This window comes from Mytilus galloprovincialis, chromosome 4, assembly GCF_965363235.1.
Source record: "Mytilus galloprovincialis chromosome 4, xbMytGall1.hap1.1, whole genome shotgun sequence".
Classification (NCBI taxonomy): Eukaryota; Metazoa; Mollusca; class Bivalvia; order Mytilida; family Mytilidae; genus Mytilus; species Mytilus galloprovincialis.
This window is the reverse complement of record NC_134841.1, coordinates 77,962,367-77,986,015: the sequence shown is the minus strand read 5'-3', so window position 1 is coordinate 77,986,015 and position 23,649 is coordinate 77,962,367. Positions and strand designations below refer to the sequence as shown.

General features: G+C 31.1%; 2 protein-coding genes and 1 long non-coding RNA gene across 6 annotated transcripts in view; all 3 read left to right on the top strand.

Moving 5' to 3' along the window:
* LOC143073016 (ADAM 17-like protease) overlaps positions 1 to 9,228 on the top strand; it is a 32,109-nt gene extending 22,881 nt beyond the window's left edge. Inside the window, exons 20-23 of the mRNA XM_076248229.1 lie at positions 94 to 172; positions 2,032 to 2,120; positions 8,194 to 8,247; positions 8,656 to 9,228. Of these exons, the coding sequence (XP_076104344.1) occupies positions 94 to 172; positions 2,032 to 2,120; positions 8,194 to 8,247; positions 8,656 to 8,793 (360 nt within the window). The 3' untranslated portion in view covers positions 8,794 to 9,228. The remainder of the gene's footprint in view (positions 1 to 93; positions 173 to 2,031; positions 2,121 to 8,193; positions 8,248 to 8,655) is intronic.
* LOC143073012 (uncharacterized) lies at positions 3,994 to 7,619 on the top strand. The gene is made up of 3 exons (XR_012977372.1): positions 3,994 to 4,081; positions 5,707 to 5,746; positions 6,929 to 7,619. It is a non-coding gene; the product is annotated as an uncharacterized LOC143073012 (long non-coding RNA).
* Positions 9,229 to 17,392: 8,164 nt separating the features above from the next.
* Positions 17,393 to 23,649, top strand: part of LOC143073009 (WD repeat-containing protein 91-like) — a 71,526-nt gene continuing 65,269 nt past the window's right edge. For 3 of the 4 annotated variants that reach the window (XM_076248222.1, XM_076248224.1, XM_076248223.1), the window contains exons 1-2: positions 17,393 to 17,546; positions 20,886 to 21,150. In XM_076248222.1, coding sequence (XP_076104337.1) covers positions 17,424 to 17,546; positions 20,886 to 21,150 — 388 coding nt within the window. In that variant the 5' untranslated portion in view covers positions 17,393 to 17,423. The remainder of the gene's footprint in view (positions 17,547 to 20,885; positions 21,151 to 23,649) is intronic. The other variant, XM_076248221.1, reaches the window with a different exon arrangement.

Below are 23,649 nucleotides of genomic sequence, written 5' to 3'. Positions count from 1 at the left end.
TGGTGGCATGTAGACAAATTATCGTTTTCAAATTTTTTTTGATGAAGATAACTTGTAAATAAATGTTGTATATAACTTTGAAATTGTTTTTAGGGAAATTGTGAAAAGTCAGACCCTCCTTTGATTAAAAGATTGTTTAGTGTGCTTGATTACTTCTCTGTAGATAAAATTGGTATGTATATAGTAAAACAAACTCATTTAATCAGTTGAATACATAATCCTTTATAATTTTTCACCAAGGGAGTCAAAAGCGACTCTCAAAATCATATCTGCCAACACTCCCATTTTGAGTGTTTTCAGAGGTTGGCCGATATGCTTAAAATACACTATTCAAAATGTCATTTTTACTTTGATTCATGGATATATTTATGCAGCAGTCTCATTCAGCTTGTTTTTCAGTTTATCAATTTTTCTTGCAATAGTTTCATATTTGTGTCCACTCCAGGAGTGCCCTTGGACCTTTTTGAAAATGGATTATCTGTATATGTATTTAGAGATTGATTTGAAAATCCTTTAAAGTTTCCTTGTAAGATTTAATCACAATTTATCTAGAGTCTGACAAAGGCTTCATATACTTATGATTGAACTGTATTTTTCAATTTTTCAATTTTCTGTGTATTTACATTCATATTGTGATGGTGGAGGGTTAAATATTGATATGAAACTCATATCTTTTGAAATTCATAATTTAAAATTTCTGATTACGGTAGGTTAGGCTGAAGGAAATCACTTGAGATTTGAAAATGTCAAAAACACCATTTAACTCTGTTGATATTTAACTTTGATACACTTGTCAAAACTTGGAGTTAATAACACATACCACATGTTTAGTGCCTTACATACATCCTTTATGAAATAAGTTTCCATTCAAATTGAGTGTTAGACCCCGTTCACACTAGCATTTTTTTGAATCGATCTAATTTGAATCGATCTAAATAAAACCAGTTAGCGTTCACATTTAATCATAACGATCTCTATCGGTCTAAACCGATCCACTGCGTTCACACTACAATTAAAAACGCAATCGATCTAACCTTTTTACCCGTAAAACTGTAAACATTGTGTATAAATAGAATGGATTTATTAAATACACACTTGAAAAAAAAAATGGATAAAGTTATTGTTTCTCCTGAATCAGAAGTTAACATTTTGGTACAGGTGTTATTGCCATTTCCTTTAATTTTGAAAAAGATATCTCTTGTAACGAAGTTACAACATGACGAAGTATTGCGGTTCCTAAAAAGAAAAAAAATCATCATAAGAAATGAAGATACAGATTTCGCAAATCTATGCGATGGCCAAGACAAAATGTTTTCTTAAATGTCTGTAAACAGAGAAATATGGGTTAGACAACGAACCTCTCAGATAGTTTTGGCGCTGTACATGCACATACGTTATTTGCAATTCAATCGTACTAGTTTAAACCGATCTCTGCGTTCACATTTAAAGTAAGATCGGTTTACTTTAGATCGATTCAAACTAAACTACCTCTTTTGGTGTTTTAGTTTAGACCGATTGAAGATTGATTCAAAGCGTTCACACTGGCCCTTAAATCAATCTAAAGTGAACCGGTCTAGTTTAAATTGATAAAAATGTCTTAGTGTGAACGGGGTCTTATTCAATCAATTGAATGAAAAGAAATGTACTTTTCCCTATTTTTATCTGAATTTTACTTAACTATATTATTTTGTTATTTCTTATGATAAGGTGACCATGTCTGATGATGTTACATAGAAAAAACTTGAATTTTTGTTTAACATTGACCTGATAAATTTTCGTATTAGGACAATTAACTAATATAACAGTAAATGAATATTTATTTCTCCTGTATAAATTCTGTTCTCACCAGTTCCATTTTGTTTTAACCAACTAGTGCTTTGCTTATTAGGGGAAGAATATCATTTAAAAGAATGTCATTTAATATTTTATAATAATTATTTTCAATTTTCCATAGTTTACAATACCGTTAGTATATCAACTTTATAAGTGATTAAAGTGGCCATGAACTGATATTTCTGTTTTATGTTTCAGCATTATTTATGAAGAATAATTTGGTATGGACCATACTTTTATTTTCTGCAATAGTTTGGATCATAGCGATTGTAATTATAGAGCGTTATGTAAGTATAAGATTAAGGGGACATAACTTATCCAACTGTCTGTCTTTCTGTATTTACATATTGATAAAGGGATATATGGGGAAACTGTCAATAAGTTGACACCTCAACAATACAAGTTTGACAAATATATATGCAAGGCATCAAATGAATTTTGTCTGTCTTGCCTTCCATCTATACCATTGTGGTTGCTTTTAGTTCAGTTAAATAAAGTATGGCTTTGAAAATAATATTAATTTGGATGTAACAATTCTTCTAATTGGGCTGACAGTATTTTGTCTATCAGCTCAATGACATAATTTTGTTATGCGAGTGTGACGTCATCAACTTTTTTTATGATTTTCCCCGACTTCAAATGGAATTTGGAATTGTTAGGCGAGTTTTCAGTGTGCATCACATTTTTTATGTTATTTCTTCATAGACAGAAACAAATATTAGGCATTCCTTAAATATTTATTCTATTACAGAAGCCTACAGCTTCTTGGTTAAAGATGAATATCTTATTCTACAGGCTAGTAACGACCTTGTTTTACAGTTGAGTGATTTTAAATCATAATCACCTGTACAAATCCACTCATGCGTGCATATATAAACCCGTGCACACCTGTATTCTGTCTCATTTTATTCTAAGGCTAGAACGAGTAAAGTAAAGTAAAAATAAAATTGCTGAATCAGCAGACACGACTCGTGTCTATACTTTATAATGTCTAGTACGGAAGACTCCGACTCGGGTCTGTCCCAATCCAGCCAAGTGGCGGCGGACATTATGTCAATTCTAGCGTCGGGTGACGAAGCTAGTTTCTCTGGGTTTTCTGCAGTGGCTGATGAGTCAGTACACTTTTCACCACCACCCAAAAAGAGACAATTAAAGTCGGTCGTGGTCCCCCCAGAAACTGTTAAGAAATTAAAGAAAACTAACGCAAGTAAACAAAACAATGAAAGAGGCCCGGGTAAGGGACCCGGCAAGAACAAGAAGGGAAAAGCTCCCGTAAAACGGGGAAACAATATAACACCTTCAGATAAAGATAAAGAAAGAGAAGATGAATTCAGAAGAATTTATTCTAAACTAGAACTTTTGTTAGACAGGCAAAATAGTAATGCCGACAGATATGAATTAGCGAGTGCACCGGAACACCCGGCTGCACTGGAAGAAGACGAAGGTGAAGGTGAAGTTGATTTTAGTCAATATGACATATTTGGAAACAATGCAGATGATGAGGTTGAGTCAGAGGAAAACAGCGAGGAAGAGTTCGCTTATGCTATACCAAAAATTTTTGAAGATGATGACAAGTTTGGTGATGAAACACATAAGAGTATCGCTGCTCTTGTAAACGCTGTGACAAATCGTAAGTCTGTTATTACAGAAATAGCTAAGGATTATAAAGTTCCTTCAAATAGCAAGTCGTTGGCACCTCCTAAAGTTAATCCTGAGATTTGGCATCTTTTGAATCACCAAGCCAGAAGTGATGATCTGTCCTTTCAGACCATACAAAGGATCCTGGGTTTTGGCATTGTACCAGTAATACGTACTGCAGAAGCACTGACGAAACCAGATGCAGTAAAAACGGTGGCTAAAATGAGGGTCAACATTAATAATGCCCTGTCAATGCTTTGTGCAGCATTTTTTGAAATATCATATGTTAGACGCATGACACTGAAAAACAATATGGATCAGAAGTACCATCAACTGTGTACAAGACATTTAGACGTTACCGAATATTTGTTCGGAGATGATGTGTCCAAGAAAGTAAAAGATATTAATGATGCCCAGAAGATGAAGGGAGTTGTAAATACAGCTACTTCAAAAAACTGGAGACAAGGGGGTTGCAGCTATGGTTGCCCCCCAGGTATAAGCAGGGCCGAGGAAGATACCAAAACAACAATTATGGCCAAAGAGGTATGAGAAACTCCCGCTACAGAGGGAGAGCTGGTTACAGAAACCAAAGAGGCAGGAGATATTAGAGGTAAATAATCTATCTCCCACTTTTATAGCTGGGTCTATTCGTTTTGGTTTACATAATTGGGAAAAAATATCATACGATCCTTGGATTCTTAATCTAGTTCAAAACGGTTATGAAATTGAATTTGAGAATAAACCGGTTCAATTTTTTATGCCAAAAGTTATGAATTCAAATTTTATTGTCAAAAAGTGCAATACAAATTTCAAACCCTGAGAAAGATGAATTTATATCAAATATTTTTCTTGTTCAGAAGAAGAATGGGAAATATAGGCCTGTAATAAATTTGAAAGGTCTGAATCAGTATGTGAAATATTTTCATTTCAAACAGGAAAATTTACAGTCTGTCCTTTTGAATATTAGCAAGAATGATTATTTTACATCAATAGATTTATGCGATGCATATTTTTCAATTTCAATGAACAAAAAATGTAGAAAATATTTGAAATTTGTTTGGAAAGATCAGATTTATGAATTTACTTGTCTTTGTTTTGGGTTAGCAAGTGCACCTAGAATTTTTACAAAACTTATGAAAGTAGTTTTTTCTCATATAAGGAACCAAGGAGTAGGGTCTTTTTTCTACATAGATGATTCATTATTACATAGTCCCTATGAGAACATTTGTTATGAAAATACTGTCATGTTGAGAAATCTGTTACACTCTCTAGGGTTCTTAGTAAATAAAGAAAATCAGTATTCATTCCAACACAGAGAATAATTTTTCTAGGATATTTGATTGATTCTGTGCAATTTAAAGTGTTTCTGACAGAAGAAAAAATACAAAAGATTTTGAAAAGTGCAAACAAAATCTATAGTTTATATAATCCTGTTATCAGGGAAGTAAGTTCTTTAATAGGTTTATTTACTTCAGCTTCATGTGCAGTTTTATTAGCACCAATTTTTCATAGATATTTAGATATTGAGAAAACTTTAGCTCTGAGCAAAAACAATGACAATTATGATGGTATCATGAGTCTCTCCGAGAATTCAAGAAATGAAATTTTATGGTGGATTAAAAATGTAGATAGGAATGAAGGGAAAAGTATAAGCTTTGGTACTCCTACTGAGTATATTGAAACTGACGCTTCTAAAATTGGATGGGGAGCCGTTTATGGAAAAAATAAGACTCAAGGAAGATGGATGAAATCTGAAAGCATTTCACACATTAATATATTAGAACTTTTAGCTATAAAATATGCATTTTTTTCATTAGGAAAAAACATTTCAAATTCTCATATTTGCATTAAATCTGATAGCTCTACAGCAGTTCAATATATAAATAACATGGGAGGTAGTGTTGTAGCACTGTTGGAAGTAGTAAGAGAAATTTGGTTCTGGGCTGCTGATAAAAACAATTTTATTACGGCAGTCCATATTGCAGGGAAAGATAATATTACTCCTGATCAATTGTCAAGAAATTTTAGTGACTCTTCTGAATGGAAGTTGAAAGAAAATATATTTAGAAATATTTGTGGGCATTTCTTTCAACCAAATATTGATTTATTTGCTTCTAGACTTAATAAACAGTTAAGTAAATATGTCTCATGGTTTCCAGATCCAGATGCTATGGCTTCTGATGCTTTTTCTTTTTCTTGGAAAAATTATTTACCATATGTTTTTCCTCCTTTCAGTATCATAGCAAGAATTTTGAACAAGGTAGAAGAGGAACAGGTGAGAATGGTTTTAATGATAGTTCCAACATGGCCATCCCAACCTTGGTTTCCAAGGTTATTGAATTGTTTGGTCGATTATCCTGTTATTCTCCCTTTTTGTCAAGATCTTTTAAGACTTGTACACAACAATCAAAAGCACCCGCTAAACATGAGAAAGTTATTCCTAGTCGCTTGTGTAGTATCAGGCATTCCCTCAAAAAGAAGGGAATTTCAAAATCAGCTAGAAACATCATCACTCAGTCATGGAGAGTCTCTACCTCGCGACAATATGAATATAGTTGGCGGAAATGGTATTTTTGGTGTAATACACAAAAAATCAATACCACTTCACCAAATGAAGTACAAGTATTAAATTTTCTCGCTAGACTCTATGATGATGGCAAATCTTATAGTTGCATTAATATGAATAAATGTTCTATTGGCCAGACTCTGGCATCAATTGGCTGTAATACAGTAATCAATAGTAATCTCATTTACAGATTTATGAAAGGAATTTTTAATGCAAGACCACCTTTGCCTAAATATTCCATCACATGGGATGTTGGTAAAGTTGTTCGTTATTTAGAAACTTTATTTCCACTGGAAAGTTTAAGTCTCAAGATGTTAACTTTAAAAATTGCAACCTTATTAGCTTTAACTACTGCTCAAAGAGCTCAAACATTGACAAATTTGAATTTGAATTACATGGAAACATCTAGTAAAACTGTCGTTTTTACTATGAACTGTTTACAAAAAACAGACAGAATTGGTAGGATTAACCAGAACATAACTCTGGATGCATACAAGAAAAAAGAACTTTGTCCAGTATACACATTAAAATATTATTTGAAGGCTACCAAAAAATTGCGCAAGGATGATTATCTCCTGGTGTCTTTTAGAACATGGCGTAAAATATCAACCTCAACTTTAGCTCGATGGTTAAAAATTGTATTGACTTCATCTGGTATTGATGTTACAAAATTTCAGGCGCATTCTTTCAGAGGCGCCTCTACATCTGCAGCTTTTAGTGCTGGTATCACTCTAGATACAATTATGAAAACAGCAAATTGGAAATCTGCAAAAACATTTAAGAAATTTTATCTAAGAGAGGTTGAAGCTAAAAGAGGTGTTAAGACATGTAAAAAGAAATATATTAATGCTGTTTTGTCTGTTTAATGACAACCTAAATAATATTTTACAGGAGTTCCATTCTTTACAGAAACCGGTAACATTGTGGATTGACCAGAGCTGTCGATTTTTCCAGGATAGTGTTGTGTTGGATATATGAATGAACTTTATGGACTTTGTGTCATGATGGAAATGTGAAGAATTTGATAATGTTGATGGAAAAATGAACTTTCATTTTAGTGATTATGATAAAGACAATTATAGAAAGTTTTGTATTATTGAAATATTTTATGACAGCATTAAATGTGGATGTTTCAAATATTATATTTGTGGCCATTTTTATCTCATTTAATTGATTCTTTTTGCTTTAAAGATTCATCTTTAACCAAGAAGCTGTAGGCTTCTGTAATAGAATGGACCATCATCCAAGCATCCATAGGATGTGATGGATGATGGACATTCTGTAAGGAAGCCGAAGGCTTCGCGGGTTAAAGACCCGCCCTTGATTTATGGCCCACCCATTTTATATACAATTAAATGAGTTTTCGCTCACATCCTTTTTCGGGATACTTTAAAATGAGACAGAATACAGGTGTGCACGGGTTTATATATGCACGCATGAGTGGATTTGTACAGGTGATTATGATTTAAAATCACTCAACTGTAAAACAAGGTCGTTACTAGCCTGTAGAATAAGATATTCATCTTTAACCCGCGAAGCCTTCGGCTTCCTTACAGAATGTCCATCATCCATCACATCCTATGGATGCTTGGATGATGGTCCATTTTGTGCTGTTAAAAATAGAGACTTTTAACTCTGGCATTATTTTTTTCCTATTTCCTAAGTTATATCACCTGATTATGTGGAAGATAGCCAAATTAAAAAAAAAGGTTGAACATTTTTCAAGTTTTTAGTTTCAACATATGTGTTGTAAAAAGATGTACACAATGAAGATTATCTCTTGTGTCTTTCTTGAGTTATGTCATATTTTGGTTTTTCCATTTTTTGCTAAACCAAGTCATCTGTTGTGAGTAAATATTTTAATGTCTATATTTCTTCTTCCACTGACAGGTGCATAAATCTGCTTTATACAGACTGTTGTTTTCAAATATTTTGGCTTTGAGCATCAACGAAGAGACATGGATTGTTGAGATGCGCATCTGGTGCAGAAAAATATGTACTGATTATGATGTAACATGTAAAAAAAATGCTTAAAACAGATTAAATGGAGTGAAGAAGTTTAAAATTTGTTATCTGAATTTTATGTACCATTACAGTATATTCAAATATGAGGTAAAAAGCATTAACAGAAAATATGATTTTTAATTATTTTTCAGGATCGAAAGAAATCTGAAGAAGATAAAGAAAGTAGGGATATAATGGATCCAACGGTGATTACTTTTATCATGTGTACATTTTTTCAATCGCATTGATTAAAATTAAAAAAACTAAAAATTTTAAAGAAACAAAGAGAAATATTCATGGCACAATTAATTGCAATAACTACCAAAACTGACTGAATTTTTGTGTCTGTCTGAAAATATTTTATAAAAAGTAGAATTACAATAGTGCATTGAGCATAAAATTCTATAAACCTATCCATGTAGCTTTAAATTTTTTAAATATTTTTTTTTAAAAAGTTTATTTGATAATTGTAGCAAAACTGTTATCTGTCAACATAAAATCAATGGTCAAGAATGCAGGCGGGACATTTATGTGTGTGCACTCTTCTTTTAAACATAACTATGCTTTTGTGCTACCATTACCATTACCATATTATTTTACAATTTTTTTTTCAGGGGAGGGGAGCAAGAGTACTTCTTCGTAGAGATGATGCCATAACAAATTTAGGAACTAGAATTCTTAAGCCACGTATGAGACCTGACAGAGGAAGAGCAGAACTGGAAGACCTAGCAGCAGAGTCTGGTTTCCGCTGACTTTGAAATATAAATTGAAATCAAGTTTTGCTCAACAAGACAGTACCTGATAGTGTTCTGACTGATGCTAATGAATTTCACTATGGCAATATTTATCTCAGCAATATGTTGTACAATTTGAAAAATGTAAAATTTGTTAGTTCTCTGATCTTTTAGATACCTTATAGTGGGTTATTTACACAGACTGTTCATGGCTTATTTTGTCTATTTCTGTTCTTATAAAACACTTAAATAAAGCAGAAAATATTTTGAGCTGAACTACTTTGCTTATTGATTGCTAGTAAATGTATTTTTTATGACTTTGATAACTCAGTTAGCAAGCAAGTTATGTTCCAAATGCCAAACGTCACTTTCCAAAATATCCCACTATATAGTGTTTTATTCAAAGAATGCAGGATGAATTTGGGAAATTTCATTCAAGCTATGTTAGCTTGATAACTTTTTACAGATACCAATTTTTTCAAATATTTTTTGACTTCGATTTCTTTTTTAGGGGTAAATATCCAAGGAATATAATTTTGTTAAGTTTTTTAGAGTAATTTAATCTCTTTCTATTGTAGATTTATAGATATAAACAATGAAATATTTGTTTAAACAAGGCTTACTATGTTCTGACTACAAATTTGACAATCCTTATGAGGGATGATCATGAAAAATTTAATATTAAAAAAAAAGAGAAAGACAAAAAAAATATTCAGTTTTTATTTACGAGAATAACAAAAATGTGATTGTGCAGTATTAATTTTTTTACCTCATTTATTTGTTTTGGCAGCATAGATCATGTATATGTTATATAATTTTACTGACAGAAAACAACACATCTCAATTGAGTTAAACTTTGGTCTATTTTAACCTTCCACTAGAAACTCTTGGAATTTAAACTAAATGGATGATACATGTACTTTCATTAAAAAAATGAAAAATTTTCAACTACAAAATTGTGGCTTAAGGAAAATATATTTGCCTTGTTATGATGATACAACTTGACTGTTACATCAGAAGGAAGATTTGTCAAGTTGTGGTCATTAGTTAAAAGGATAATACTACCAAATATTTACATTATTGTTTTTTTTATCTAACAGTGTAAAATTTAAAACAGTGATTCAGCTAGGCTTCTAGAACTTTATGATAATTTCTATTTATATATAAGAATATCTTCAGCCTTTTCTTTTGAGAAATCAACTAAAATTTACAAATTTCATCAGGAGTCTCAGGACACTAACATAGAACCGTGGTCAAATAACTGGAGTCTTACTGAATCATGATTTAGATTTTTAGTACTTTACATATTTTGAAAGATGTTAATGCATATAGATTTTTATTCATTGAATTTTAAAGAGAAATTATGTCATTTTGAAATGCAAGAATTTTTAATCAAGACATGACATGATTTTTTTAATCTTTATTTATCATGCATCAGTTATCATTTTATTTTTGTTTGTATTATGATCTTTTGTTATGAAAACAAGTGCTAAGATGCTTTATTTTCCCTTACTGTCTGTCACTGATTTAAAATAAGTATCATTTTGACCATATTAATTTGATTAACATATTACTAGTATATCAAATTTTGTATTATGCATAAACCTAACAAATGGCATACAATATGTTCTAAAGTGTGTCCCAGTATTTTTTTTGTGAATATTTCTGAATTAACATCGAACAGGATCAAAAACATTACTGCTGTTTGATATTTATCAACTTTCAAATATGTATCCAATTTTGTTATCACAAGATTTTCTATTATCAAAAATCTCTTTCTGAGGTAAGTATGACATTCACTTACAAAAATAAAACTTGAACTTTATGACATAAACCTAATAAGAAGTGAAATTGTGCCATATTTGAATCAAAACTTGTCCCCACTTAAAATTTATAATGACATGTGTTTGATAATTTTCTAATGTGCAATTTTTCATTGTGAGGTTGTGCTATTCATTTTAAGATTTTGATTTATATTTCACCTAGTTTTCTTGTATGCATTGAGAGTTACCCCAGATGCACAATAGAGGCAAACTATCAATTCTTTTAATTATGTAAACTGGATTATTATTTTGTTTGCAACAGATTCATATATATATATATTCCTTTTTTTTTTCATGTACAATTGCATTTGCTCAGAATTAATGAATTTAAGAATATGTGACCAACCAAGTTGCCTTAATGTAGTTTTATTTTTCTTAAATAGTATCAACCAATAGAAAAAGTTGATAAAAACAGGCACAGTTCTTTTTTTAATTCTCACAAAAAGCATTTAAAGGGAAACTTCGCAAAAAAATCAAAAATTGATATTATGTTTATTCTGTATAAAAATGCTCAAATTCATAGGTATTAAAGTTTTATTCTCTAGATAAGAGATCACCATCGATTTTAAATTTAGTGTATCAATTCTCTCCGGTCGGCCATTTTGTCACCTTGTCCGATTTGCAGTCGCGATATGTCTAAGGACCAGAACTACAGTAACCGATGTAGTCGTAATTGCGTGTCGATATCTCGTCAATCGTACGGTTGTTTTATCCGACTAGTTAACTTGATACGGAAAATTTTCTTTTTTTTTTAATAACCATGATCTGTTATTTTAAGACTGATAATATAGGAATTAGTGAAAAGGTCAAAATTTCAAATCATAAATAAGTCTTCCGTGAAACTTGAATTGTTTTCGGCAATCTAATTAGTTCATAATTCTTTTATGTAATAAACTTTATTCAAATAAATTAGGATCTTCGCTCCACTGATCACCCGCATGGCTAAAGGTATTACTCCCAAAGGTATTGTAGGGGGTGTGAGGTGACACGTCCAGGTATTCAAGCGATTTCCTGTCGAGTTTGCAAATTCATGCATCGTTTCACTTCTTAGTGTATTGATAAGTGTACACGGCCGATAACTTATAACTTTCCATTTTGAACTATTAGGTGTATAATATACATCTCTATCTTGCGTGTCCGAAAGTGATATTATATATAGTCATTACTAAACATATACGCTTGTTTATGAATAACATTTCTGGTTAAAAGAAAATTATTTATAAAAATATAAATAATACCAAAAAAAAAACAACAGATCTGATGAAATAAAAAAAAAAATCCAAGAGTAAATTTGGTAAAATGTAATATGTACTCGTTGTCAATGGTGAAGGACAGATTGGAACATACCAGAAATATATTGATTTAAAAAAAGGTACGCACTAGTCGACCATTCGTATATACGCCTGGATTATAAGTTACGGAACTATAGCGCAAATTAAAATATATACATTTATACATAGAACATAAGAAAGAATAATATATTTTGCGTAAATTGGGGTAAAAGTTTTGTAAAATGAAAAGTCCACGTATGCCAACAGTAAGTAATCATCAAATGTCGATAGATTATTGTATACCAAACGAAGAAGGAGAAGAAGAAGAGATTTAAACACAGGTCGATATATAACTTTATTTGGCTCATCGAAGTTATGGACATTTATAATTCAATTAGATTGTTCTCGAAAAAAGGAAGAAATTCGTCTTCGTCACAATTGTTCCAAAATGCATACGCCACTGGAAGTACACTTATACCGAGGGATGTGAATATTTTCCGGGAAAACTATAGAGTATCAAAGTTTCAAATCAATTTCGGGATTTATTTTTTCTCTAGATATTCAATGACAGCAATTTAAAGAAACTGCTTGTCCGCTTTAGTGGTATTCTTGCCAGTTGAAACGGACTTATAATTACATTAAAAAATAGGGAAGGATGACATTAAATTCGTTGTCTTTTTTTATACATCGTTGGTCAAATAGCTAAAGTATTATATATAGTTACGGTGTGAGACGAAGAGTATTTTAAGAAGGACATATTCCCGATTATGTATAAATTTTGTTGATGTTTTTCACACTTGAAAAGCATATCTGTTCGTAATTTGTCGATTCCATTCCAATTAGATCCTTTAATTTCCTGTCAATTTTTTTAAACATTTTTCTTTTTAAATATCTGAAGTCTTCATGTGTTGTCAGATTTAAAATATTTTGATGAGCACATTAATTTCTAAATAGGTAATTAAAGATCACTTTGGATGGACTAAAATATATAATTGCAATTGTTAATGATCTGTTTGAAATATTTAAGGCTGCCGATCCTTATTTGAAATAGTACAATTTTTAGTTCATAAACTCGTGTTTAGAAGGCTATTTTTATTTATAAATTCTTCAATTAAAATAATTCAGTGTTTTATGGTTACTAAAGTAATCAAAAGTCATAATTCATTAAAAAGTGATCTTATGCAAAATATAAAAATATACAACAGCTATCCAGTTATTGTGCGATCTTATTATTCCCGTTAATTAATTTTAATTTTTTTTTTTACATTCATATGTCTGAAATTTTGTCGGAGTCCCGTTTACAATTATGTTGTTCACACCTGAATGCCAGTGAACCGTGACACCTAGATTTCACTGAATGAGGATTAAAGGATTAGAATTACATAATGCTAATCTTTTAATTACCTTGAGTTAACCTACGCATTCAACATTCTTTAGGTGTCACAAAACAATACACATTTTATTTCCACCGTACAAGCAAGTGAAAATGTTTGCTGTAATGAAGCAAAAACGTCAGAATACAAACATTTATTTTTAATACACTATTGATCATGTCAATTTCATATGTTTGTTTAAAGTATTTGTACAAAACAAATCATAAAAATGTTCTATGTATGAATTAATTTTATTATTAAAATTCGTTTTAAAATATCCACACGATCTAATTTTAAAAGTTGCATGGCTATCACTTATTTTTCGTTGGTTAATAGCTACACCAAAAGTCGTCGATGCGCTTTAAATCGCGTAATTAGATTGTTAACGAACAAGACTTAAATGAGATATTTTCACTCCCGGCATGCATCAAAGACTTAAACTACGTCACATAAGTCAGGAAGCTTCAAGAAATAAAATTAATAATTCCCAATTTTCTTCTTTATTAGATTTCATATCAAAATAAAACTTGGTGAATATGTTTTTTATGGTATTATGAACATAATAAGATGATAAGTGAAAAATCGTGAATTATCCCTTTAAAAAAAATATCCTCTTTGCACTAACAATTTTTTTACACCCCCTATCACAAATTGTTTGGGCACCAAACTCCATTAAATCTTCCATCTTTTATTTCCAAGTTTAGCTGTCAACATAAATTTCATTTTGCCTACATTAACATACTTTTTTTTATTGTAATATCATAACGATTTGTCATACTCTGGATTTTAATATTTTGATGGGTACTAATTTTTATGGATTGAAGCGACATTGTATTTTCAAGGATATTTCAGGTCTTTGTAAAGCCAAAGTCTGCATACAACCCTATAGGAAATGTGTGCTTCATTGAATATTTAAATTTCTTGTTTGCCTATACCCTTTTAAACCAAGAAAAGTAATACATGTATCCCACAAATAATATTAAATCCCCAGAAGATTAAATATTAGTTTTGTTTCTGTTACCTGGCTTGACTAAATTAACAAGAATGTATTTGTCTGTGTATGAATGAGTTCATATTAAATTCTGTTTCAATTTGGTCAAAATACTTTTTAAAGAATTATTGTACTTTTTCATATCTTACTTATTGGGGAAAAGGAACATTTGTATTGAAATAATATATGTAAGTTTCTTACTTTTTTTTATGGAAAATCCTGAAATATTTGTCACTGGATTTTAAGCAAATAACAATCAAGCAATCAATTGTTTTACATTGGTGGTTTGTATTCACTGATTGCAGAGGTGAGTTAATGCATCACATGTTTGCTCATATATTTATTTTATATTTTTATACATTTTTAGATTTTCTATCATGTTAGACACCTTTTTTCATGTTCTATGTATACAATTGCTATCATTATTTGATCTATTTATTTCTATGTTTATTCATTGTTTTATGAAATAAAATACTGATAAATGACTACCTTGTATAATATTACTGTTTGAAAAACTCATCAAAGATACAGGACTTGTAATTGTGTACGCCTGACGTGTGTTTCATCTACAAAAGAGTCATCAATAAAACTCACATCAAAAAAGTTAAAAGGGTTAAATAAAGTATGAAGTTGAAGAGTATTGAGGACCCAAAATTTCAATAGGGTTTTGTCAAGTATAGCTACTTTATAATTTGTGATATAGTATTTGAATAATACTAAGTTTTATTTACAGCTATTTAGAATTATGACCATGTTTATAAGAATTGATGTCAACACATAAGTGTTGATTATTTGGCTGGAGATATCCTCAGGGAGGAGCACTCAACCAATAGTGGCATTGACCCAGGGGTTGTAAATAAACTCATCATGGATACCAGGAATAAAATTTTTACACCATGACCAGGCTGTTATCTACAAAAGAGTCATAAGTGGCGCTTGAATGATAAAATGAAAAAAGTCTTAATAAAGTATTAATCAACTTTAGAGATAAAATAATATTTTGATTCACAATTCTGAGTTAATGACTAGAAACAAAGATTATGGTTAAGGTCAGTGAGAAATCAAGCAAAAACAATCATATAGAGTTTTTTCATATTTTAGCCAAGGTAAAGAAAAGTTAATCAAACCTTTTAACAGGGTCTAAGGAGCTGTTGAAGAAACTTGAATGCATGGGAGAAATATCTATGAAATACTTGCATATGACCTCAGCTTATTTCCCTTGTTTTTTTACAAGCATTATGGTGACACCGTAAAAAATCACACTGTTTATTTAGGACTTACCAGTTTTCAAATGATGTTTTCTGATAGATTTGCTTGTTTTGAACATCTGTTGATCATAGTTTAACATTATTTCAAAGGAACAGAACTTTTATTGCTGTTCTTCATCTTTATGTTTTTCTGAAAGGTATCCAGCAACAAACACGAGAGGGGCCCAGGGTGCCGAAAACTGGCTGGTTCCAATAATTATAAGTCTAGTAAATTATAATGAAAAACATCTACCGTAAATTCAGACATATTGTCATTTTAGACTTGAATGTAATTTTAATTTTTACAATTTTGAGAAAAATCCTGTTTATTTCATATAAAATATTTGAAAATGTGAGATCCAATTATTGCGATTACAACTCTGTCGCATTTTTCGCAATAATAAAAACCTCGCAATAATTTCTGAATTTACAGTATTGTGTTATCATAAGTTTAATTTACTTATGCATATGTTTTGTTTTATATCCTGGGAATCGAACACTTGAAGTCTGAAGACCTGAATAGAAGTTTTCATATCCATATCAAAGCTTTTATATTTGTGTTTCTGTTACCATTGAAGATGATATTTCCAAATTAAACATAAAACATAATTAACCTTTGGAGTTGGATAACTGATGATTATCATATTTCTTTGAAAATAATAAACTTGCTGATTAATTATAATCTTATTCTCTAAGAGTAATATGGTCTCAAAACCTACAAACACATTCTTGATTTTTGTTTTATTTGATCACTCTTTGAATATTATTCAATAACTGAATTCTAAGTTTAGCTATTTTAATTATTACATTTGTCTAGATGATAAAATGTGTCTGCTGTCTCCTTATAGGAGTTAGTTATTGCCCTTTAATGATGATTTTTACTATTTTTTTTACATAATTGGCCAAGACTATAGAAGAATAAGAAAAACCAAACAACACTTAGCAGAAAGGCACAATCTTCTAATATATCAGTATGACTAACTATATCAGTTGTCCTCTTATGATCTCTTATAGAAATAATATTGCTGTTTGGTAATCATTTTCACTCAATTTTTCGTCATTATACAAAATCTTCTATAGGGAGAAACTCACCGACTGTGTTAGGGCTGTATAGCCAGTCAAGGATTGAACATTAAAAACTTCTATCATCAACTTAAAACAGAAAATTTATTAATTGCAATACAAGATAAAAAAAAAAAAGAAGAAATAATGCATGAATTATACACATGTGTGTATATGTCTCATATGTCTCTAAAAAAACATTAATTGGCTTCATTTTTTATATAAATAAGGCCGTTTGTTTTCTTGTTTGAATTGTTTTACATTGTCATATTGGGGTCTTAAAATTACAGCGGACTATGCTGTATGCTCTTTGCTCATTGTTGAAGGCCATACAGTGACCTATAGTTGTTAATGTCTGTGTCATTTTGGTCTCTTTTGGACAGTTGTCTCATTGGCAATCATACCACATCTTCTTTTTTATATATTCACTGAGACTACTATTATAGTAGTCTCAGATATTCATTATAAAAAAATTTAAATAAATAATTCATTGGAAAATTATTGTAAAGACATCTTTTTTGTCCTATTTAGTTCCTTTACATGGTACCTGAAACTACAACAGTGAAGAAGTCTCAGATGATACTACAGTCTACCAGAGACTGTAGACTCAAAGACATATTGTATTATATATCTCTGAGTCTACAATCTTCATGTTTCATACATCTTTAGATTTTTGTTTCCTTTGTGTTCAAGCTGGGAACAGTTTAGCTATTTATATTTTCCTGGTTGAAGTTTTTCATTTTGAAATTTGATAAGGGACTGAGTATTTCTGATTTAAGTTCACTATTTTGTTATTTTACTTTTTTCATATTTCCCGCGTAATTAAATGACAGAGTAGCCTCCCATAATTTTCGGAAGCTCTCGTGAGTTAACAATAAACAATGGCTTCTGCTACTGGGAGGGTTGATGAACTAGTGAAAGATTATTTAATTTATCGTGGTTTGACGACCACATATAGAACATTTGAGGCAGAGTTAAAAAACGAGAAAGAAAAGGGTCTCCGGGTAATTGATTTTGATTGCGTGATAACTTTAACACTGAAATCATAAATGCAAGTGGTCTAATTTACTCTCAGTTTCGATTATAATGTTAGCTTCCTCATAAACTGGACCCCTGTTGTGTTCACTTATTGCTACACTGACAACAGGTATGGCCTAAATCCCGTGGTCAGAATTCTGACCACGGGATTTAATAATTTGACGAGACTAGTACATCATGTGCTATGTTTGATTATGTATTATACTGATAGCAAATCAAAGAGAAATTAGCACATTTATAACCCTACTGAGTTCTTTAGGGAATGAAAGATACCGGCTCAGTTTGTCAAGAAACGCGCGTTGGTCATTTATCTGCGAGTACCACCATGGGGTTAATTAACAGATACTTGTTTATTTTGCGGCATCGCAGTAGTAACATTTGAGGTCAATTTCCTATCACTTTAATTGGCCAATTTTATTAGCGAATAGTTGAATTTATACGACTCGTCCAATTAATGCCAATGTGACAATAGCTCCAACCCGTTCCTTCGGTGCGAAGCTATAGATAGAACGGCGGACCAGTTTAGCTTCCTCACTGACCAACGTGACCTAAGTGTCATTTCCCTGTTCGAATGTTCAGTGCACTAGTCTGGTAATTGAAATATATCAAACTAATAACTATGGACACATTCTTGCTTAGATATGTTTTTGCTTTTTTCTCAATAAAAAACATCAAAATAAAATATTTCACTCTTGAATTTTTTTTTATTCCAACAGCAATAGAATAAACTTTTAATTAAATTTTTTTTTTGACAATTTCACTACAAAATTACACAAATACATAAACATATATTATCCTAATCAGTATAACATGCATACCTATATATTAATCCAGTACTGTAGTCCAAATAATTATGACATCTTGGAAGGCTATTTTAAATTTTTGCCTTGACATGTAAGACGTCAAAGAAAAATAGATATAATAGCCTTTCAAAATGTCGTAATTATTTGGACTACCAGTACAGTAAAACAGATGTCCTACACAGCCATGTGAGCTTTTGCCATTGCTTGTCTGTCTTTACCATCTGTCACTATTGTCAAACGCCAGACAACTATCCATTTTTTAGCTCACCTGGCCCGAAGGGCCAAGTGAGCTTTTCTCATCACTTGGCGTCCGTCGTCTGTCGACGTCCGGCGTCGTTAACTTTTACAAAAATCTTCTCCTCTGAAACTACTGGGCCAAATTTAACCAAACTTGGCCATAATCATCATTGGGGTATCTAGTTTAAAAAATGTGTCCGGTGACCCGGCCAACCAACCAAGATGGCCGCCATGGCTAAAATTAGAACATAGGGGTAAAATGCAGTTTTTTGCTTATAACTCAAAAACCAAAGCATTTAGAGCAAATCTGACATGGGTAATATTGTTCATCAGGTCAAGATCTATCTGCCCTGAAATTTTCAGATGAATCGGACATTCCGTTGTTGGGTTGCTGCCCCTGAAATTGTAATTTTAAGGAAATTTTGCTGTTTTTGGTTATTATCTTGAATATTATTATAGATAGAGATACACTTTAAACAGCAATAATGTTCAGCAAAGTAAGATGTACAAATAAGTCAACATGACCAAAATGGTCAGTTGACCACTTTAGGAGTTATTGCCCTTTATAGTCAATTTTTAACCATTTTTCGTAAATCTTAGTAATCTTTTAGAAAAATCTTCTCCTCTGAAACTACTGGGCCAAATTTAATTAAACTTAGCCATAATCATCATTGGGGTATCTAGTTAAAAAAATGTGTCAGGTAACTCGACCAACAAACCAAGATGGCCGCCATGGCTAAAAATAGAACATGGGGTAAAATGCAGTTTTTGGCTTATAACTCAAAAACCAAAGCATTAAGAGCAAATATGACAGGAAGTAAAATTGTTGATCAGGTCACGATCTATCTGCCCTGGAATTTTCAGATGAATCGGATAATCGGTTGTTAGGTTGCTGCCCCTGAATTGGTAATTTTGAGGAAATTTTGCTGTTTTTTTGTTATTATCTTGAATATTATTATAGATAGAGATAAACTGTAAACAGCAATAATGTACAGCAAAGTAAGAACTAAAAATAAGTCAGTATGACCAAAATAATCAATTGACCCCGTAAGGTGTTATTGCCCTTCATAGTCAATTTTTAACAATTTTCTTAAAATTTGAAGATTTTCAATAACATTTTCCACAGAAAGTACTGTTATAGATAGAGATAATTGTAAGCAGCAACAATGTTTAGTAAAGTAAGATCTACAAACACATCACCATCACCAAAACACAATTTTGTCATGAATCCATTTGTGTCCATTGTTTAATATTCACATAGACCAAGGTGAGCGACACAGGCTCTTTAGAGCCTCTAGTTTAACTTAAAAATCTTCTCCTCTGAAAGAACTGGGCCAAAGCCACTAAAATTAATCTAAATGTTCTAAGGGTATTGAAGTTTGAAAATTGTATCCAGGTATCTGATCCATCAACAAAATTTGAAATCATTGACCCCTGCCCTTTGAAAGACTTTTCTAATTTAACACTTTTTACTGATACTTTATATTGAAAGGAGGAAATTGTAATTGCAAGAATGTTCATCAAAATAAGATCTTCAAATAAGACAATTTCTATCCCCCCAAATGCATTGTGTAGAATTAACAACACTGTTAATTGGCTTTTTTACTAAGATTATTAAGTCAGAGAGAAAGATTTGAAGCACAAATTTTTGTCCTGTTTTATAGCTCCTTTATAGAAATTTATAGATTCAAACTGAATTACTGTAAATTCAGAAATTAATGCAAGGTTTTTATTATTGAAAAAAAAAAACATAACAGAATTGTAAACACAATATTTAAACTCACATTTTAAAACATTTTATATGAATTAAACAGGATTTTTCTCAAAATTGTAAAAATTAAAATTGCATTTAAGTCTAAAATGACAAAAATCGCAAAAATACATTTAAATGCATGCTATAATTTCTGAATTTACAGTCATGACAGTAATCAACTTCAAAACATATTTGTCTGAATTCTTATTTTATAAACATGCACATTGTTTTATAACTTTTTACTTCACTGATGAATTTCAACTGAAATCATAGGCGGATTTAGGGGGGGGGCAGGGGGCCCGGGCCCCCCTTTTTGGGAAAAAATTTGGTTGCTTATATAGGGAATCACTGAAGCGCGACTGGAGCGGGCCCCCTCTTAGGTCAGTCAGTGGGCCCCCACTTATGAAAATTCCTGGATCCGCCACTGAAAATTATACATTTTCTTTCAATAAATTGATGTGTTTTTTTTTCATTTCTACAGAATTTTAATAAACATTTGATTTTTATTATAGGCTGATCGTATTCTAGAACAATTACAGACATATGTTGTAAACTATGATCTTTCTAATTTACGAGAATATTGGAGTTACTTGAATCAAAGACTGTTTAGTCGCCTTGAAACAAGGTACTTAAGCAGTGTACGGAAACTAGAAGTAGGATTGTTAAAATTTTATCTGGTCAATGCTCAACAACTTAACAGACATGACAGAGTGACCGATTTCTTTGAAAAGATGACACCAGAATTACAGAACCAAACAGAATTTAAAGACTGGTTTGGTATATTTCTTTTACAGTTTGATTTAATGCTATGATGAGTAACAATGTAATTTTAATTTTCATATGTTTAGTACTTATAGCATGTGTGTAAATACTTATTCATGGAGCAGGGAAATCAAAATTTGTTACAATTTTTTTGTGCTCCGACAACATTTATGATTGCAAAGATGAATAAATTGAGAGACATTGCATTAATACTGTTATTTACACCTTTTTCATTCTATATAGAAGGACCTGTTTGGATAATTAAGAAAAAAATCAGGAGAAGTTTACAAAATGTTTGTAATACAGTAATATATAACCAATCTAATTTTAAATATCGAAAAGATATATTCTAGACTTGTATGTTTGGCCTATGTGAGTCCTGCTTCACAACAGAGAGGCGATATGTACCAATAGACATTCAAATTCATAATTCGAAATATTAACTGACAATTGCCATAGTAAAAAAACTAACAAACAATGTACACAACATAGAATATTATAGACTGAGCAACACAAATACAACATTCAAAATAATGTACACAACATAGAATATTATAGACTGAGCAACACAAAACAACATAGAATATTATAGACTGAGCAACACAAAACAACATAGAATATTATAGACTGAGCAACACAAATACAACATAGAATATTATAGACTGAGCAACACAAATACAACATAGAATATTATAGACCGAGCAACACAAATACAACATAGAATATTATAGACTGAGCAACACAAATACAACATAGAATATTATAGACCGAGCAACACAAATACAACATAGAATATTATAGACCGAGCAACACAAATACAACATAGAATATTATAGACTGAGCAACACAAATACAACATAGAATATTATAGACTGAGCAACACAAATACAACACAGAATATTATAGACTGAGCAACACAAATACAACATAGAATATTATAGACCGAGCAACACAAATACAACATAGAATATTATAGACTGAGCAACACAAATACAACACAGAATATTATAGACTGAGCAACACAAATACAACATAGAATATTATAGACCGAGCAACACAAATACAACATAGAATATTATAGACTGAGCAACACAAATACAACATAGAATATTATAGACCGAGCAACACAAATACAACATAGAATATTATAGACCGAGCAACACAAATACAACATAGAATATTATAGACTGAGCAACACAAATACAACATAGAATATTATAGACTGAGCAACACAAATACAACATAGAATATTTTAGACTGAGCAACACAAATACAACATAGAATATTATAGACTGAGCAACACAAATACAACATAGAATATTATAGACCGAGCAACACAAATACAACATAGAATATTATAGACTGAGCAACACAAATACAACATAGAATATTATAGACTGAGCAACACAAATACAACATAGAATATTATAGACTGAGCAACACAAATACAACATAGAATATTATAGACTGAGCAACACAAATACAACATAGAATATTATAGACTGAGCAACACAAATACAACATAGAATATTTTAGACTGAGCAACACAAATACAACATAGAATATTATAGACTGAGCAACACAAATACAACATAGAATATTATAGACCGAGCAACACAAATACAACATAGAATATTATAGACTGAGCAACACAAATACAACATAGAATATTATAGACCGAGCAACACAAAACAACATAGAATATTATAGACTGAGCAACACAAATACAACATAGAATATTATAGACTGAGCAACACAAATACAACATAGAATATTATAGACTGAGCAACACAAATACAGCATAGAATATTATAGACTGAGCAACACAAATACAACATAGAATATTATAGACTGAGCAACACAAATACAACACAGAATATTATAGACTGAGCAACACAAATACAACATAGAATATTATAGACTGAGCAACACAAATACAACACAGAATATTATAGACTGAGCAACACAAATACAACATAGAATATTATAGACCGAGCAACACAAATACAACATAGAATATTATAGACTGAGCAACACAAATACAACATAGAATATTATAGACCGAGCAACACAAATACAACACAGAATATTATAGACTGAGCAACACAAATACAACATAGAATATTATAGACTGAGCAACACAAAACAACATAGAATATTATAGACTGAGCAACACAAATACAACATAGAATATTATAGACTGAGCAACACAAATACAACATAGAATATTATAGACTGAGCAACACAAATACAACATAGAATATTATAGACTGAGCAACACAAATACAACATAGAATATTATAGACTGAGCAACACAAATACAACACAGAATATTATAGACTGAGCAACACAAATACAACATAGAATATTATAGACTGAGCAACACAAATACAACATAGAATATTATAGACTGAGCAACACAAATACAACATAGAATATTATAGACTGAGCAACACAAATACAACATAGAATATTATAGACCGAGCAACACAAATACAACATAGAATATTATAG